Here is a 20,997-nt window from a genome sequence, read left to right as displayed (position 1 = left end):
CCAACCAGAAGGTCGTCCAGAATTTTTAGACCCCCTGAAAAATTTGTATCATACGAATCCTTTTCACCAGCATACAAGACAATTATTGCATTAATACAATCATATATAGAACTGTCATCTTATTCTCAAGCCAAAAACCATATAATATAGGTAGAAGCCATGAAAACAAAATTGGACGCATTAGAAAAGGCTAACACTTGGACCATTCAAGATATTCCTCTAGGATAGAAACCTATAGGCTGTCGATGGGTCTACAAAGTCAAAACTAAGAGTGATGAAACTCTTGAAAGGTATAAAGCCCAATTAGTGGCCAAAGGGTATGCCCAAGAGTATGGTATCGATTATAAAGAAACTTTTGCCCCAGTTGCTCGTATGACTACTGTAAGAACATTAATAGCCTTGCCCTCCATTAGAAAATGGTTCATATTTCAAATGGATGTCAAAAATGAGTTTCTCAATGAAAATCTAGTTGAAGAAGTATACATGGAAGCCTCACTTGATATTAGTATCCTTAAAGGTAAAGCTCTTCATTTAGAAAAAGCTCTTTATGATTTTAAACAGACACCAACAACCTGGTATGATAGATTTAGTCATCTTCTGATTGATATTGGTTTTCGATCTTGTTTGATTAACACTGCTTTATTTATTAAGAATTTCGATGCAGGGATTCTTCTTCTTCTTCTCTATGTGGATGACATGATCATTACTGGAGGCGACAAACAGGGAGTTGAAAACATTAAAAAGCTTCTTAAAACTCATTTTGAAATGACTGATTTAGGTTTATTGAGATATTTCTTAGAAATTGAAGTAGCTTATTCTCCTTAGGGGTATTCGATATCTCAATTTAAATTTGCTTTTGATATTGTTTCTAGGTCTGGACTTACAGATTATAAGAAAGTAGACACTACAGAAGTTGTCAACGTTAAAATGCGAATTGATGATGAAGAACCTCTTGATGATCCTACTCCTTAGAGACAACTTATCAGAACACTTTCTTATATTTCTATTACTAGACCAGATATAACACACGTTGTACACACAGCTAGTCAGTTTTAGCATGCTCCCACCTCTGTTCACATGGGAGTCATTTTATGTATTATTAGATATATAAAGTCCTTTCTTTCACAAGGCCTCTTCTTGTCTGCTTCATCTTTATTAGATTTAATTGCCTATGCTGATGTTGATTGATGAGGTGATTCCAATAATCGACACTCAACCACTGGTTTTTGTGCTTTCTTAGGTGAATCCTTGATTTCGTAGCAGTGCAAAAAGCAACAGAAGGTCTCTCTCGTCCACTGAAGCTAAATATCGAGCCATGGCAACTACGATAATAAAAGTAGTTTTGCTCAGACGTATGCTTGTTGACATGGGAGCTGAAACAAGACAAGCTTCACAAATGTATTGTGACAACAAGAGTGCGATCTATATTGCAAGCAACCAAACATTTCATGAATGCACCAAACATATTGAGATAGACTATCACTATGTCAGAGAGAAATATCTAAATGGAACCATTGATCTGTCATATGTTACATTATAATATCAATTAGTGGACTTTTTCACCAAACCTCTCGCTGCTCCCAGAATTTACTTCTTAAACAAACATTCGCTCATTGTACCATAAGTTTGAGGAGTGTTAAAATATAACATGTAATACGTATATAATATATATATATATTAATAAAATAATAATATAATATATAAATATATATATTTTCTTTCTTTTCTTTTATTCTTTTTTTTTATTTTCTAGTTCACTTTGAACTAGTTGGTCAAGATCTAGTTAGATCTTGACCATATTTATAGTCATTGGACCTACTCCAATGGCTACAAATAGAGCCGTTGGACTAGGTCCAATGACTCTTAGGAAGAGCTCTTCCCATCTCACTCTCCTCGTGTATAAATAGGGGTGATCCCTTCTCATGTATTGCAATGCTTTTTAAGCATCTCTTGTGAAGAAATGCATATTTATTATTTTAATGTGTTCTTTCATTTTTATCCTTTTATGGGTTGTGCTTAAAGTGTCTCCAATAGACACCCTTTTTAAAGGTTTCTCGTGTTTTTGTGGAAGACCACCATTTCATTACAACATGATCTTGAATCATCCAAGTGTGATGCATAAACAGGATCTTTTAAGGCTTGAAAATCAATGGCTTAGAATTTTCATAAATATTCAAACATCCAAAATCATGTTTTTTTTTCAAAAAAGCATGATCCAACATTCAACTTCTAGCAAATGGATCATGTTGAACACATTTGCATGATTAGATTTGCAAAAAACCCTTCAAAAATGGCTAGTTCACACTCTAATCCTCATATTCTAGTGGCCATATATATATATATATATATATATATATATATATATATATATATATTAGTAATGATACACTCTCAGAGTACCTACTCCCACCTAATAAAAGCTTTAGTTTGTTAAATTTCTTAAACTTTGCAGTTGGTCAGACCTTATAGATATGATCTATAAGCATTATTTAGTAGAAAACAAGTTTGGGATCATGTGATTATAGCATATATGTATGTTTTTTAAGACCTTTAAAAATCAATGGCTCATAATGTATCAAAATTTCATGACTTAAAAAATCCTACTTTTATATCCAAAAAATGTGAACCAAAGCATGATTACTATCAAATAAACTATGTTGAGTACATCTATAAGGTTTAATTGAAAAGAGACTACATACAACCACGATTTCTAGTATGTGGGAGTAGGTACTTCCGAAGCACCGTAGCATCTCTCTCTATGCAACTCTAGTTTTTTGATGCACCAGGACTAAGACATAGAAAGGGGCCAGCAAACTGGTTATCATGCCTCATTTTATATTTGAATGAAATGTTACTGTGATTTCTAAAATTTGTTAAACATAGAAACACATGTTCAAACTATGGTAATGTAATGACACCAACTCATCCCCATTGAAAAGTGAATTTCTTTTTAAAACAATTGTGAAAACAAACCTAAGGACCTGGGGCTTTAAAGACATAACACATTTCAAAGCCATAAGGGCTCTTACACTAACCATCAACCCAACAAAATATCTTTATTCATTAATAATGAGAGTCTGAAAACAATTAGCAAATGAATATCAAAGAAACAAAATAGAGTCACTCTGTCCCAAAATAAAATATCAAAGTAGTCACGTAGTACTCGTAGCTCCCTATAGCAGCTGGTTTCATCACCGGGTCTCTAAGGTTGTGAAAAATATATGGAATACGGTGTCAGAATCGTAGATCCTGCGTACGAATTCCTCTAATAATTCAAACAGGTAAGAAAAGCATATCTAATTCATACAACATTTTTAGAGGAATACAACTACAACGAATTCCAATATTCAAATAACCATTTATGCATTAGTGAACAATTATCATGCAACAACAATATACCACAATTAAAAGAACAGGTAAAGATGAATGATCTAATATAGAACAAGAATATGCATGATGTCAATGCACATGCATGAATAACTTATTATTTTTTATCAGAGTTTTTTTTGTATGCATGTCCTTATTAAATGCAAACAATTTTAGTTTCACTTTTCATTAAAACCCGTAGATACTAAAAAATGGGCACAATAATTCTCGAAGTCAAGTTAGGTCTTTAGTTGTATCTTAACACACAATTTATATCTTATTACCGGGTTCCATACTTGTCCCTCGACTGATATCAGGAATCAGCAACACCCATCAGAACATTAGAATTCAACATCTAATGTCGAGACACTAGGGAAATCAGCAACCACTAATGTTATTTTTTTAGTATACCAATAACAACAGTTGTGTCTACACACCACCTCTAGGCAAAGTGGCGTAATCTCCCTAAAACTGTGGTCGGGAGGTAAACCACCTAATTGGGTTCAAAAGCACAATCACACACGAAGTTTTTAGTATCTTCATAGTTTTTCAAAACTGCCATCCAGGATTTTCACACTGTAGAAGGGACATTCAGGAAGAAATATTAATTACATTGTTTTCTTTATTTGATCTTTTTTATCAAAAGATAGGTTCTTTACCCATCATTTGTTTTGCAAATCAGCATGCAAAACCCAACAACAATATTTACTTTGCAAATCAACATGTAAAACACAATAACATAATTCATTTTGCAAATTAGTATGCAAAACACAACTCGAGACCTCTGCCCGTTATAATATTCAAGAGTATAATTAATTCTAAAATTCAATAAATATCAATTTAATTTTTGTGAAGCATATAATCATTCATAGAGTAACACTTGCTCGCAGCCCACACAACCTACAATGGTTCATATTTGATCATTGATGCACCTTATGCAAAAACCACAATGAGAACACACACATGAAACCATTCATCATGCTCACAAATGCACATTCATGCAACCATAATGAGAATGTACATGTATAACCATTTTATATATGCATATGATCACATGATTGCAAAATACATATTTATTTTCATGATCCATCTCATGCACAATATGCAAACATGCATGTGATCATGCTAGTGCAACATAATGTAAATTTCAGGATTCACGTTCTCATTACATGCATATGTATGCTAACAACATATTAATTCTCATAAGCATGTGCAAACAATAAATCTTTTTGCCATTTCGGGCAAGCTCGAAGTACAACACATACCCACTGAGTCTAAGCCTTGTTGTCCGCACACAGGACAACATTGGTAATCACACAAATACATTCCAATGCTCATATGTAAACATGCATAACAGTCCAATCACACGAATACTTAATCTGGACATTAATAGACACTCTAATCTAAATATTACACTTATATAAATCTAAACATTTGTCATGTATAAAATCTGAACTCTTAACATACATAATTCTGGCCATAAACATGAACATTTGGCATATTAAATCAGAACATAACCAAGCACTTGTATTAAATTTGAGCATAATCATGAGCATTCAACATGCATACACCATGGATATGTAAATCTAAATATACATGTAAATCTGCACATATATGTAAATCTGGAAATATATATAAATCTGCATATTCAACGTACATAAATCTAAGTATTTAACATGTCAAAATCTAAACATATATCAAGTGCAAAATTTGAATATTTAGCCTGTGTAAATCAACATATTTACCATGTACGATTTTGAACTTGTAACATATACAAATATGGACATACATAACATTTTAATCTGATCCTGAGCATGAACATTTAACTGAAGAAATTTTTGGACATATTTAACAACACGTCAGCTGGGTTCAGCAAGGCAAGACTGCCTAGAATGCACCAGTTTTACATATATATATATATATATGTATATATATATATATATATATATATATATATATATATATATATATATATATATATATATATGATTATGCCCAGCCGACAGTCGATTGGGGGACTTTAACAACAAGTACACTGTCCAGACCACATCAACAAAGTCATATTGCAAGTGAGACCCTCCAATGATGAACTTGCAAAAGAAGATGCAATTGCATTAACTTGATGAGCACACAAAGTAGACTCCTACCAAACAAGTGGAGACCCCTTTTGGTTGCAATAGCAACCGTATAACTCTTCAAATAGTGGCACTCTTCGAATAGCAACAGTATCTCTTGTTTGTTCTCTCTGGTTTACATGCATATGCTCACAATTTTGGACTCAGAAAAGTTTCACATGTCTGCATATGCCTCTCAAAATGAATGCATGTGGATTTATTACTCTTATCTCTAACGATAGTACCCTTTTACCTATAATAGAGCCATTAGAGAGACTTCTTATGTTACAGCCAAACGATGCCCAGTAGCACCATCTCTGTTAACAAGCTCCAATTCCTAATCAAACCAATGCCTCCAAGTCCCCACCAGTCGTGTTATTTTGCATACCGGATACTAAAAATCATGCATAGGATATGGCATATCCTATTTGCTAGTATGTTAGCATGGGTGATACATTTGTGTCCAGGCAAGGGTCAAATGCTTATCTTTTACTTCATAGAGCTTAGTGTTTGACGAAATGTGCTTGAAAAATAATAATTCAGTTCATCCAACTCCAGATCATAAAATCCCTTAAGAGACCACTCACTTGATGTTTTCTCAGAGGCTTACAATCTTCAGCCATATTTCATTTTGTGAATATGAACTAGAATATAAGACAGGTTACGTGTTTATAGTACCAGCATCTTTCAAGTGGCGGAAAATTGATCTTCAATAACTATAAACGTTGAGAGGAACAGGTTAGACAAGAAGAAGATACAACATGCCGATATAAATTCCCACAAAATTTAGAAAACCTTTATGAGAGTCAAGACTAGACAAATCACAGGAAAATTACTCCCTTGAAGTCTAACAGATTTTCTACTCACCTCAAGCATAGTACTAAGAATTTATGATTATCTTGTATAGCATATAATTACACAGATTAAGGATCTTCCTTTGACCATCATAACCAATGGGAATGCAAGACTTTGTTCAGCCCATGTCACATGAACAAGAACATGGACATACAGATACAATACAAACTTTTTTTTGAAGGATTAGAACACGAGGCCATATTCTTTTTTTTTTTTGGAAAACTACCCAGCCAATGCAGTTGGCTAGGTTCAGCAGGGTTGGAATCTGTCCAGTTTTTAAAGCAGTTATAAATTTGCCTAGCCGAACAGTAGGTCGGCTGGGGCTTTGACAAAGTTTAACACTGCCCAACCGAACTGCAGTCGACTGGGGCTTAACAGCAAATCACACTGCCCAACCGATGCAGTCGGCTGGAGCTAAACCAGGGCAATGACACTGCCCAGCCGAACTATATATATATATATATATATATATATATATATATATATATATATATATATATATATATATATATATATATATATATATATATATACCATTGCAGCCCGTTCTTGCTGTTCATATCACGGCATACTAGCAAAGTGGTGCACCCTGCCGATCACCTGAAACCGATAAGGGTGCTGGGGTCTGTAGACCCAGCTGGCTGCACTACTGCAAGTTCAGCAACTGCTGCCACAACTTGACACAACAGTCATACACTGCTGTGTTCAGCATAGCAGTAGCACAAGGCTGGACACCCATTTGCAGTCGACTAGAGTTAGTAGAACCAACTGACCTACTATGAGCAGCAGTGCCAAGCTGCAGAACTGATGGCAATGGCCCACGGCTGGGGTCAGAGTGACTCCAGACGACTCGGCTCATAAGCATTATCTCTTAATCTTTAAATTACATCACCTAAACTGTGACTGATAACGAAATATGTTCTTGTTCATTTACTGGTAAACTAACACAATTCACCTTAGTTATGGCAATCTCTAGATAGTGATTAGACTGGGAGATTACCGATTATTTTCATGATAAATAAAAACTCAGATTTTTGTTATAGACGAACCTCCAAATCATAAGGGTTAAAACCATCATGACGTCAAACCTAATTGGGATAGGGGCTGGTTTCATTCCAGAATCCCATTAGAAACTTGGGCAACCTGAGTTCTAATGTTGATTAATCAGCCTGGCATGAAACCCATTCATCCAGGCCCAACGCATACCTCTATCAAACCAAAAATCAATATGAATATAAACTGAAAAAGGAAGACAGATTTGTAACCCAAACACAGATGATCATAAAAAATTTGAGCACGAACTGATGGCAGTAAAAAAAAACTAGCAAATCTGGACCCGATCTCTTCCCATATGAATATGGGCAGATCTGTCCATGAGCATATCCGGATAGATCTATCCATCAGTATTGCTAGACAGATCCATTCAGATCTGTCCACCCGTACCTATGGCAGATCTGAAGTTAAGAACATGTACAATATATTCTTTTGTCTCCCTTTTTTCATGCATGTATTAATTTTTCATTAGTTGAATATACGTAGCCGAATCAGATTCATGGATTCCTTCAATATATATCACCTAAATCTGATTTATGTTCTTTTTTCTCCGTTTGAATTAAAAGAAAAGCCCGTAACTTGTTTGAAAATTGAGAGAAACGGAAAAACTATCGAACCACTAGAGAAGAAGGTAAATCTTCTTATTTTTCCTCCCCTTCTTTTATTTTCCTCATCTCTCTCCCATGAGTTCTCTCTCTTCTTTCTTTTTATACCGAGACCCCTAGAGGGTGATGATCTTGGTTGTTTAATCCATGAACCAGTTTATTCCCAGGTTCTGGTTGATTCTTTCGCTCCCTCAAGCCAATGGAGGTTTGACTTTGGACCACTGACAAATATCGTGATTTTGTGAAAAATATTGCAAAAATATCATGTGATATTTTTGCCACCATTTTAAATTGTCAAAATATCATAATATTGAGTTTTAAATGAAATGCTTCGGAAACTGGCTTTCTCCTTTTTTCATATTTTAAACCTTTTAAATCTTTTTACTTGTATTTTTTCTAAGTTTTAAAAGTTATCAATATTTTGCTGAAAGATACCAGAAGTATAAAGATAAGTTTTATGAATTTGAAGCCCGTTAAATTGCCGTTTTTAAAACTTTCTCACTACGGTCCGGAGTGTGGAGCAACACATCTGGCAATGACCCTCCATATTTTACCCTCACATGGAACGCTTGGGGAGTGTTTGTTACACTCCCCACTCAATGGAAGCCTTTTCTTTGAAAGGGCCATTTTGGAGGGAAAGTGCAGGATGAGGAGGTATGAACCCATTTCCACTTTGACAGGAAAGCCTGTTTTTTTTCATATAGAATGTGGTTCCTACCATGTATTTCTCGGAGACCTTTTGCAGGAAAGAGGCCCTATTTCCTACGAAAGAGAGCCCATGAAGCAACCTTCCTCGTAAATAACAGGTCTCATGAAAAGACTAGAAGCAAAGGAATCCTCAACCATTCAACAAATACGAAAGGAAAGACTGTCTTCTGTAAAACTAGAGAGAAAACGGTTGTTACACTCCAAGGAGAGAACGCATAACCTGCTTCGCCTTTTGCGTGAGAGAACGCATCAAAGAGACACCTTGATTGGTTGTCCCTTAGCCCTTCTGCTTTTGACACACTCTGCCAATCGCTCAGAATTTGATCAACTCATCATACAAGGTGTGTGTGTGTGGGGGTGGGGGGGGCAGAAGTGCACCCATCTGAACTCGAGAAGGGATGAAAAAGCTTTCATCGAACGGTCATCAACCGGACTTCGATCTTCTCCTCTGCTCTATCAATCTTCTCCCAACATACCTTCATCAACCCAAAAAAAAAAAGTATAACAAAATCAGCACGCAGAAACTAAAAAGCCAGGAAGAAGAAGAAGTAAGCAAAGTAAATCTGAAAGAGCAGAAACGTTGGTGGTGGTGAAATGAAGGAATGGGGTACTTTAGTTTTACCTGCCGAGCATCATGAGGGTGGCCTGCGGGTTGGTGCCGGGCGAGACCGAAAACGTGGAGCCGTCGACCACCCTGAGCGAGCCGACGCCCGACACCCGGTACTGCCGGTCCACCACCTTTCCCACCACGCAGCCACCGTGGTAGTGCCAGATGGTGGTGACCGTCCTCCTGCAGAACTCCGCCACCGCCCCGTCGTTGGAGAGGTTGGCCGGCAGCGCCGCCCCTACGAACCTGAACCCCCTCCCGCCGGAGCGATCGGGGAACTTGAACGCCTCCATGGACGGACTCCCCATGACGCGGCCGAGGAGGCGGACGCCCTCGGCGCATCCGGCGACGTCCGCCGGATCCGAGAAGTAGTTGAAGCGGACGGCCGGGTTGTCGTGGGGGTCGAGGGAGGTGAGTCGGAGGGAGCCCCGGGAGAGAGGCTCGGCGACCTTGGTCATGAGGGTGGCGACGGGGAGGCGGACGGGATGGGAGGGGCGGAGGAAGGCGGACTGGAGCGGCGGTGGGAAGGGGAAGGAGAGGAGGTTGGAGGCGGCCTCGACGTAGGCGGATCCCGTGGGAGGGATGCCGACGGCCTGGATGAGGGTGGGTTCCAGCGGGATAGGGGAGAGGATAGAGATGCTGTTGCGGGGGTTGTCGACGAGGTGCTGGCCGACGGCGGGGAGGTGGTGGGCGAGGGGGATGCCCCAGGAGGCGAAGTGAGGGCGGGGGCCGATGCCGCTGAGGAGGAGGAGCTGCGGGCTGCCGAGCGCCCCCGCGCAGAGGATCACCTCTCCTCCTCCGCCCCTCCGCCTTGTCACCGCTCGATGGTGATGCCCCTGCACGTCCCTGTACACCACCCCGTACGCCGCCTGCTTCGGCTCCCCCCACCACCACGACGATGATGCCTCTGTGAGAAAACCGAAGTCAAACATTTCAGTGTTTTTTTGAGCTTTTTAAAATGCAAATCGGATGGCCACGATGTTCAGCATGACCTGATCTGCTTCCTATTTCATCTCATTAGTCATCACAAGCAGAAAGCCCCAAGAAAACTCTCTCTCTCTCTCTCTCTCTCTGTTCAGTTAAAAAACAAAAGCAATTTCAACAAGCAGTGAATCTTTGCGAGTCATGGTCTCTGCCTACAGGAATTGGGTCAAGTTGCCCTCACAGCAAGTGGGCTGTAAGGGAGTATTCACGCATTCACCCAGTCAAAATCGGTACTAGACCCATCTCTTTGAAAACTCACAGCCCGAGTCGTCAAAACCGTGTCTGAATCAGCATTACACCACGACCACGGGTAACAATTGGACAGAGAGAGAGAGATGGGTAGTCAAGAATTTGGTTCAATGGAGAACCGGGATAACTGCGAATCAATTACTAAGAAAAAGAAGAGACAACTAGGTCCTGAAAAGTCAAGAACTGAAAAAAGAAAAAAGAATTCAAACTATCAAGAACTAAAAAAGAAGTTCAAGAACCTCAAGAAAAAAAACACCATGTACCCAGAGAGAGAGAGAGAGAGAGAAAGAGAGAAAGAGAGAGAGAGTTCTGTGTCGAGAAAAAAAAAATGGAAAATCAGAACAGAACAAGAAATGGAATGCATAGGAGATCAAAAAAACAAAAAGAGAGAAAAAAAATAAATTCTTGGTTCTTGGGTACCTGAAACAGGGGACAGGAGGACCCTCTCGACGGTGGCATGAAGGGCGACCCTGATATTCCCGGGCTTGGCGTAACCCAAGAGGTCGGCGGAGCTATGCCTCCTGCCCAACCCATCGAAGGTGGATGCCCCAATCTTGGTGCCAACCAGATGGTCGACGGTGTAGCCATTGTACGGCGTGACGTTGGCCTGCAGCATCCCGTCGCGCACCGCCATCTGCCACGTCCTGAGCACAGGCTCGAACGCCACCGCCCTCTCCACCCACCCATACGACTCGTTCACGAGCCCCATATCCCATCCTCCTCCCCGCTCGAAGAACCCCGGCTGCGCCCGCGAGTAGAATCCGGCGTTGATGGCGCTGCTCCCGCCGAGGACTCGCCCGCGGGCGTTGGGGACGCCATCCTCGGAGACGAACGCCTGCGTCGGCGACCGGTAGGCGTCGACCCTGCCCAGCGTCGGGAGGAACCCTTCTTGGGTGGCGAGCTCCGGGTGCTCCCAGGAGTGCCCGCCCCTCTCCACCACCAACACTCGGTACTCCTCCGACAGCGTCGCCGCCAGAGGGCAACCCGCCGTTCCCCCTCCCACGATTATGTAATCGTACTCCTCCTCCTCAGGGAACTCCGTTGCGTCGAAGACGAAACTCGCGTAGTCCGGTCCTGCAAGAAAGATGAGATGGGAAGTTGCTCATAGAGAAGACAAAAGAAACGAGGGAAAAGAGAATGGTGGGATTTCGTTACCTTGGAGAGATGAGGATCGGGAATTTGGCTCGGTGGATGAGGCTGCGATGCAGAGGAGGATGAAGGAGAAGAGGACGATGGGTCTCTGGTTCCGCATTTTTTGTGGTGTTCTGTTGGGGAGGGCGTCAATAGTGAGATGATTTCTTTAGTTTCTTGGAGAAGGAACAAGATTTGTAGGTGGAAGGCAAAGCAATAACAGAGAGAGAGAGAGAATCTTGGAAGTTTTTGAAGAGGAGGGGATGGCGCTTACGCTTAAACTGTGACCCCCTCTCGTAGATACTTGTTTATATGCATAGCCTGAAGAAAGGGTTGTGATGGATCTTAACCCGAATCTGGATCCGTATCCGAACTAGATTTAATGCAGTGGCATTAATTATGGATCAGAATTTTTCTTAGTAGTACTGGATCCGGTTAAGAAAGATGAAAAACAGGGTTTTAGATGTAAGAAAATGGAAATGAATTAGATTTGAACTGGATCTGAACGAAAACCAGACGGAAAGTATTGATTAATACGAATCTACGATCATATGAACCTGAAACCTATGGGAATACAGACTGGGCCTCATTCTAAGATCCGATACATTCAGAGTTTGGTCAGCTAGGAGTACATTAGTTAACCAGAATCAACCCATTTCAGACTGAAGCAGCCAAATAGATGGTTCATCCCATTTCAACTTGGAAAATGAATTTTCATAAGGATCAAACGGAAAATTATAATCTAACATTATCACTATAATTAAATATAGGAAAATTTTAAAATAGCCCTTAAAACTTTCTATCTAATTCACGCGCAGGGTGCAAATTTCTACCAAAGTTTTCCTGTAGTTTAATAAAATTTTCTCAATCATAAACTGACATTGGGTTGTTCTCGAGTTAACAATAACTCATGTTTTGAAGTTACCGTTTTACCCTTATATATAGTGAGATAAAATTACTAATCTACCTCTAAGATATGAACAAAATATGTTTGACCTAAATGCACAGGGTTGTCAATGGGTGTATATTATGTATGTAATCCAAAAAGGAAACTACCAAGCAATAATACTCAAACTCAAACTCTTAACCTCCAGAGATTAAATGACAAGAGCCTAACGACTACACCGAGCAACTTATTGTTGACAAATATTAGAAAAAACTTTATATAATTAAATTTAAATTCCACAAAACCAATCAACCTGACAATGATCCAACCCGGTGACAACACAACTAGTCCGTGTTTGTAAACTTGAAAAATCCTTCCGTTCCTCAATAACCCCGATAAATATCCAAACCCAAACTAAATCAACCTAACTAAATGCATCTTCGTTTGACCCAAAAGCTAATCTAGATATAGTTGGCGAAAGTTTTACTAATTCAAGAGCCAATTAGCTATGGTCATTATAGGTATTTACTGGTCGGACCCTTGCTAAAATGAATGGTTTCTGATTCATATCCAGATCTGACTTAGTGGTATGGGTATCAGGTCCGGATTCTGGTCTAACTGGATTTTTTATTAGAAAAACCATATCAGAATATGATAAGAATTACATAATCCGGACTGACCAAGACCAATACTCGATAAAATAACAATTTTTTTTACATTAAAGAGTTGAGGCTCTTAATCATAACTCAGGCTAGACCTAGGTTTGGTAAAAAAAAGTATAAACCATAACCCATTTATAATCATACCTCATGGGTCTGATCCAGATAGTTAATCAAACCCCCTTGTTTGTAATTGACCCTACTGGTATGGGTCACGATGGGGTCATACCCTATTCATTAACACCTCTAATGGTCATACATATGAGAGAGAGATGACAACTCAACCTTCTAGAATAAAATGACAAAATTGGAACTTTCCTAAAAAAAAGGCCACACTCATATGGGAGAGGTATATGATTAGCATGGTCATTTTAATAAATATATAATAGAATTTATTAAAAATAACTTAATTGAGTGTCATCTAATTTACTCAAGTAAAATTGTGGTGAGAATTTACAAACTCTCAAACTTTTGGTGTGGCCATGAATTAAACTGAAAAGTTTGAGGGTATTTGAAAAATTCCCTTAAATACATGATCAACCATGATAAGCTAGCAATATTAGGCCAAGTGTTAGTTGAGAATGCAAAATCAATCAATCTAGGCCAAGCCTAATAAGTAAGTTGCGAGTTGAACAAACCAAACAGGCTCACTTACGTCATCTCATGCTCGGGCTTATGGCAAGTGGTGTAATACCTATAAATTTTCTATAATTATTTGATAAATAAAGATGAATTTTATGTCTCAAATTCAGTTTAAATTTTTATTTGAATCTCAAGTTAATTTGAATTCCAGTTTGATTTGAATTTTATTTTGGGATTTAATTTCAATTTGGAGTTGAATTTCAATTTGAGATTTAATTTCAATTTGAATTTGAGTTTCAATTTGAATTTGAATTAAATTTAGATTTGAAATATAATGTGAATTTGAATTTGAAGTTAATGTAAATGAATTAAGAAAATTGAATCCAAGAGGGTGGGACGTCCCTCAGGTGAGCCCTCCTAGATCTTGAAGTCCATTATGGGGCGGACTCCATTTAGGTAAGACTATCCAGGGGGGGGGACGTCCCCATCTATTTTTTCAAAAAGATCTTCTAATTAGCTGAAGTCAAATTAGCTAATTAGTTTTCTAATTTAAAAACATGCTTAATAGCTAATGAGGTTAAGAGATTCCTTAATTGTTTTGTAATCTTAAGTAGCTAAATTTTTTAAATAAACACTTAATTTAAAAGAAATGCCAAGTAGGTAAGCTAAGTAGGAAGTTTCCTTATGAGATCAGGAAACCCCATAAGGAGACTATAAAAAGGGCTCTCTACTTGTTTCCTCCCACACACCCCTCTCATTATTTTCCTTATTTCTTGAGATCCCCTATTCTCTCTCATACCTCTTTCTCTATCCCTCTTTCTTATTCCTCCCACAGGCCTTTCTTGGATAAGAATGGTCGCTCCATTGAAGTAGCGTGGTTGCATCTTGGAGGTTTATATGTAGGAGGATATGTGATTGAATACAAACTCAAAGAGCTTTTTTGGTATATTCGCTATTTTTGAGGTAGATACACTGTAACCTTGCGTGTGCGTATAGGGCTAGATACATGAACATATTGTGGATGATTTCTAGATATGTATCAGCATGTATATCAACCTAGATTCACCTAGGTACTAATTTGGGTTTGATCATGGAGGTTTTTATAAACTAGAAATCCTTTTTTGGAAATTGGTTTTAAGAAAAATGTATTCTCTTAAGTAAAAACATTGGATCTTGTATTTGATTCGTGATATGTATGATATCTCCATATTAACAACATGCTTAGATATGTATATCTATGAATATAATGTGTTTTTGATGAATTTAAAACTGCTGGATATATGTACTTGGTGTTTCTGATGAAAAACAAAAAGTTCTTGATGTGTTTCTTAAAAACTATATGTTATCCAAAATGGTAAACAAATTAAAAAAAATTAGGATGTTTCAAACATATGAAAGTAATCTAAAAAAAAAATTGGACTCAAATGAGTTATGGGTTGAGAGATACGACATCTGCAAGTAGACACAAAATTTTTATTCTAACAGGAAAACTGTATAGGGTGCACATTTTTATAAAATTCATCTCCCAAAATATTCAGGATTTATAACTGAGATTTTTATGCGTGTTAATTTGTATATGGAAGAACACACAATGAAAAAATTATAGGTTGATTCCTCATGGTTTGTAAATTAAAAATCATGAAATTTTGGCCTAGAACCTAAAATTTCTGAAACAAAGCCTATCAAAAAAAAGAAATAGCCTATATTGCATTATTTTTAATTCTCTGCTGAAAAAGAATTTAGTTCTATTTTTTTTTGGACTGGTGTTAGACATACCAAGCTAACCACAGTAAAATTTCTAGAATTTATTTCATTTTGTATAATTGTTAGCTGATTTTATATTGAAAAGATTGAATCAACCATGACTATTCTAGGAACAGAAAACAATCAGTATTTCCAAAAAAATTATTTCCTGATCCGAAATGAGTTTAGGTATGTTTTTTTTTTGTAGACTATTAACATGTGTATAAATCAAAAGTAAAAATGTTAGGCCAAAATCATTTTGTATGATTTATGATATAATTTTCAATGACTAAGAAATTTTATCCAAACAATCCCAAATTGGAAACTTGTGCTTGAAAGCATGTTATGGTTCCAAGTGTGAACCAGGTGGATATGGTTTGATTCCAGATATAAACCATATGGACACACAACTTGTTGATGTACTCTACGTAGGCTGTAGGATTGTGCCATCACTTACAAACATATTTTGAATGCTATGTTATAATTTCCTGTCATAAAGTTACAATGGGTTACATAATGTGTTAATGTTAAACATGATATGTAATGATGATGTATGAAATACATATCAATTTTTATTAATAATTTAAGCATTTATATATATTTTCAAGGATAAAAACTCATGTTTATGTGAAATTAGGTACAAAGAAGCCATGGTTCGAATTTCACTCGAATCTGAGTTAAAATGAGAAAAATAGAGCACTTTCAAGGTTTTTGGAGTGGATTTCGAGGTAATTCAGATTCAGATCCAACCCAAGAGCTCAGTTTTGGATTGTGGATAATTTATCAAGCCAAATTTATCCAGTATTCATGTGATCTAAGGTTTGAAATATGAAAATTTTCAAAAGAACAACCTAAAAAGGTGGTGCCTAGGCAAGTTTTGTAATTTAGTTTAATTATAGCATTGCTTTAAAAATTAATTTTTGTTTTAGGTTGTTTTAGAAATTAGAAATAACTTGGGAGAGTTTAAAAACTAAAAAAAACCTAGGAACCAGACGTCCCCTACTGCTGAGTTAACATCTCTCTATCTCTCTCTCCTTCTAACTCTTCTTCTCCTTCTTCTTCCCTATTCTCTTAAACTCTCCTCCATTGTGTGCCATCCTTCTTCCCCAACGACCACCGTGTCTTGTTCCTTTTTCTTTTCTTTGTTCTTATTGTGTTCTTTGTTGTGTTTTCTTGGTAGGTTTGTTGTGTTTTGTAGGGTAGCAGAAGCCCAAGTGGAGGACTTGTTCAGATTCGGTTCGCCATCTACCGCTCTCGAAGATCGACCGTGCTCTCTCTTCAACTGGTTCTCATTCTTCTCTCCACCATGAGTCTCCCTCTTTGTATCTCGATTTTCACTTGAACGCAACAACATAAAGAGTGCAGCATCCCTATCAAGGACATGTGGGGTGTCCTTCATCACAAGTGACCACTCTTTCTCCCTCTGAATCGTCGGGCCGCCCTTGAGGTAGGTCTTCTTATCCATCTCTTTTAGGTAGAGTGTGTCTAGGGCTAGCCATGTGTGTATGTGCGTGGGTCTGATTCATCTCATTGTTTGGGTAATCTGGGGTCTTTGGGTCTGATTTCCAAGTTAGGATAGGTATGGTTTTTGGCTGGGGAAGGTGCAGCTAGGGTAGGTTTGGTGCCTAGATCCAGTCGGGTACATAAGTGAGTCAGCTAGACTTGGGTGAATTCTATTGGTTGGGTCGAGTCTAGCTAGGTTTTTAGTTTGGTTTGTCATGTATTTTAGGTGGTTTAGTTAGGTGGTTTAGGGTCTGATTTTAGTAGATTAGAAGTAGAGTACGTTGAGTCTTAGAGTAGCTTTAGTGAATTTTAGCATAACTATGTAATATATATATATCGGTTTAGGGTGTAGGGAGTCACATTAGAATAAATTTTGATCAGCATGTTAGTTTTTTTTGTTTGCTGCAATATTAGGTGAGTTTGTCAATAGGTCAGAGGTTAATCTAACTAATTTAGCTATTAAATTAATTACCAACATTAGGATTTAAGTCAAAGTAAAATTAGTTTTTAGGTTTTTACATTAGGCGTGTAGCTAGGACCCTTGTAGCCTTTGTCCTTCTTTGAATTGTTGTAACTTAGTTCTTTTGAGTCAAAATTAGGTTGGCTTTTAGGCAATTTAGTTAGGAAATCAATTGAATTAAGTAAGTAGATTTAAGTTACCAAAATAAAGAGCAATTAGGGGCTGGTGTAAAGGAGGAAAGCTCTTAGCCGCCAGCCATAGTCTCCATTAGGGAATGCATTTTCTTTATTTTAGAGTAGGTCAATGTTAAGTTAGTTAGTTTCTAATTTACTTTTCCTTAGTTTTAGGATTAGTTTCCTATTTCTTAGGGTTAATTGTAGATGTAGCTTTAAGGTAATTACCCTGGTTAAGGTAATTTAGAATTTACTTTAGTAATTAGCAAGTCTTAAGGAAGGTTAGTTAGGAAAGTTGCATATTTCCTTTAGGTTAATTTCCTTTTACATTTACCTTTTTACCTATTTACTTTTGTAATGCCCCAAAAAATTTAACCTTAATTATACTTTAAATATTAAAATTTTGAGACCATGTTTTTTTTATAAGTATAAGTAAATCATATCTTATAATGCGGAAACGATTTTTAAAAACGGTTAAGACTTTGGGCGTGGTTACACTAAAGATAACAATCAAATCAAAATGTACGAGATATACACATTTCAAACCATGTACAACATAAGACTAAAATATGAAGAGTTTTAATTTCATTTCAAATCAGAGTATAAAAACAATACTTCAGAACGATGCAGCTAGTAGATTTTATGATTTACTTAGAGATGCTGATGAGCCACTTTGGAACGGTTGCGAGAGTCACACTATCTTGTCTGCAGTTCTTCAACTAATGAATTTGAAGTTCGAGTATAATTTGAGTCAATCATGTTTTGACCGTTTGTGCATGATTGTGAAGAGTATGTTGCCCAAAGATGAGAAATTGCCACAAAATTTTTATCGTGCGAAAGTTATGGTCAACGCTCTAGGTATGGGTTACAAAAAGATTGATGCTTGTCAAAATCACTGCATGTTGTATTTCAAGGAGCAGAAAAACACCATATCATGTCCGTCATATGGGCATCCTCGGTTCAAGCCAAAGACAAGAGGCAATGGTAGCACGAGATCAAAGGAAGTTTCATACTCTACTTTCCTATCACTCCTAGATTACAACGATTGTATATGTCTTCAAGGACAGCTAAACACATGAGATGACATGCAAATAAAGTTCGACACGATGAAAACAAGATCACGCATCCTGTTGACGCTGAAGCTTGGAAGCACTTTGATTGTACTCATCAAAACTTTGCAATGGAAGTGCGAAATGTTAGACTTGGTCTATGTACAGATGAATTTAATCCATTTGGGGTTAGATCAACTCCATACTCATGCTGGCCAGTATTTGTAACTCCATACAACTTTCCACCAAGCTTGTGTATGAAACGTCCAAATCTTTTCTTGTCTTTGTTGATCTCTGGTCCGACCTCACCTGGCCAAAATCTTGATGTATATTTAAGGCCATTGATTGATGAACTAAAAGTAATGTGGGATGACGGTGTTACCATGTATGATGCCCACAAAAAACAAATTTTCAACATGAAGGCCGCTATTCTATGGACAATCAGTGACTTCCCTGCATATGGTATGCTATCTGGTTGGAGCACACACGGGAGGTTGGCTTGTCCGTACTGCATGGAGGATTCCAAAGCTTTTAGATTGACACATGGAAGGAAGCCTTGTTGGTTTGAGTGTCATCGTCAATTTCTACCCAGCGATCATCCATTCTGACGACAAAAGAATGTGTTTAAAGCAGGCACAACTGAAATAGAAGGTTCATCCTCAAGATTGTCTGGCATAGAGATTCTAAGAAGATTGTGATACTTTCCAGATGTATTAACAGATTCCTGTAGTCCTACACCCTTCTGTGGATTTGGGAAAGATCATAATTGGACGAAGAAATCTATTTTTTGGGAACTGCCGTATTGGCTGACCCTATTGATACGACATAATTTGAATGTGATGCATATGGAGAAAAATGTGTTTGATAATGTGTTCAATACAGTAATGAATGCTAAAGGAAAAACGAAGGATAATCCGAAGTCCTGTATGGATTTAAAAGTAATATGTAAAAGACCAGAATTGGAACTCAAAGAGTATAATGGCAAAGTACTGAAACGAAAGGCAAAGTACGTGCTTGGACCTGATCAAATAAAACATGTATGTCAATGGTTGAGACAATTGAGATTTCCAGATGGATATGTATCTAACATTGCTCGGGCTGTGAAGATTGACGATGGACAATTATATGGGTTGAAGAGCCATGATTGTCATATCTTTATGCAACGATTGATACCCCTAGCATTCCATGATATGTTAGACAAACCTATATAGGGGGGTATTGTCTGAGTTGAGTGAATTTTTTAGAACATTGTGCGCATCGGAGGTCGTAGTATCAGATGTAAAGAATCTCGAGAACTCTGTCATCACCACTGTTTGTCTGCTAGAAAAGATATTTCCGCCAGCATTTTTCGATGTTATGGAACATTTGATCATACATTTGCCATATGAACTAAGGGTTGGTGGCGCTGTGCAATATCGATGGATGTACCCATTTGAAAGGTATATATTTTTTTTATATTTGTCTCTTTAACGACAGATATTTAAAATTTGAAATATATATTTTTGCCAGATGCATGTTCGACCTTAAAAAAAAGGTTCGTAATAAAGCAAGAGTAGAAGGCTCTATTTGTAAGGCATACACTTTAGCAGAGATTTCAAATTTCTCATCTATGTACTTTGAACCTCATATTCCAACACGTTACACATGCCCGCCCCGTAACGATGATGGAGAACAAGTAACTGTAGCTGACAAGCTGTCAATATTTCAACCACTTGGGCATCCATTTGGTAGTTGTCGATCAAGGTTCTTGACAGATCGAGAGCAAGACGCAGCATACATTTATATTCTTTTTAATTGCTCAGTGATCGACCCATACATCGAGTAAGTATATGTAGACGCAACACAATTATAAATCCTTTTATGTTCTATATGTGGATACATGGCTCGATAATATAAGTATTTGTGGTTTGCAGACGATTTGATCTGGAGTTGCAAAGAGAAGTTTCACATCTCACTGATGCAGAAGTATAAAAAGAACGTGAAACTAAGTTTGTGGAGTGGTTGAAACAGTTGGTAAAGAAGCTAACATAAATTTTGTACTTGTAAACAACACTAAGTTACTTAATTGGTCATGATCACAATCATTGTTTATGTCTGTGCGTAGGTCCGCCATGGTGATGATAAAGATCAAGGAATATGTGATTTAGAAAATGGTCCGACCAAAGTTGTGCAATGCTACAACAGGTACATCGTAAATGGCTATCGATTTCATACAAAAGATTACGGTATAAACAAATCAATGATGAATAGTGGCGTGTGTGTCAAGGGTA

General features: G+C 37.7%; 1 protein-coding gene across 1 annotated transcript; it reads right to left on the bottom strand.

The window, feature by feature from the left end:
* Positions 1–9,050: 9,050 nt before the first annotated feature.
* On the bottom strand, positions 9,051–11,793 carry LOC149848976 (Glucose-methanol-choline (GMC) oxidoreductase family protein). Its single transcript, XM_090006324.1, has 4 exons — positions 11,697–11,793; positions 10,962–11,615; positions 9,324–10,215; positions 9,051–9,177 (listed from the first exon to the last, which is right to left on the bottom strand). Exons 1-4 carry the CDS (start codon positions 11,791–11,793, stop codon positions 9,126–9,128), a joined length of 1,695 nt encoding a protein of 564 aa, XP_089862450.1. The 3' UTR covers positions 9,051–9,125.
* Positions 11,794–20,997: the final 9,204 nt, after the last annotated feature.

This window comes from Nuphar pumila, chromosome 1 (assembly GCF_984573655.1).
Source record: "Nuphar pumila chromosome 1, dmNupPumi1.hap1.1, whole genome shotgun sequence".
In the NCBI taxonomy this organism is placed as follows: domain Eukaryota; kingdom Viridiplantae; phylum Streptophyta; class Magnoliopsida; order Nymphaeales; family Nymphaeaceae; genus Nuphar; species Nuphar pumila.
This window is presented reverse-complemented; position numbering and strand designations above follow the sequence as displayed.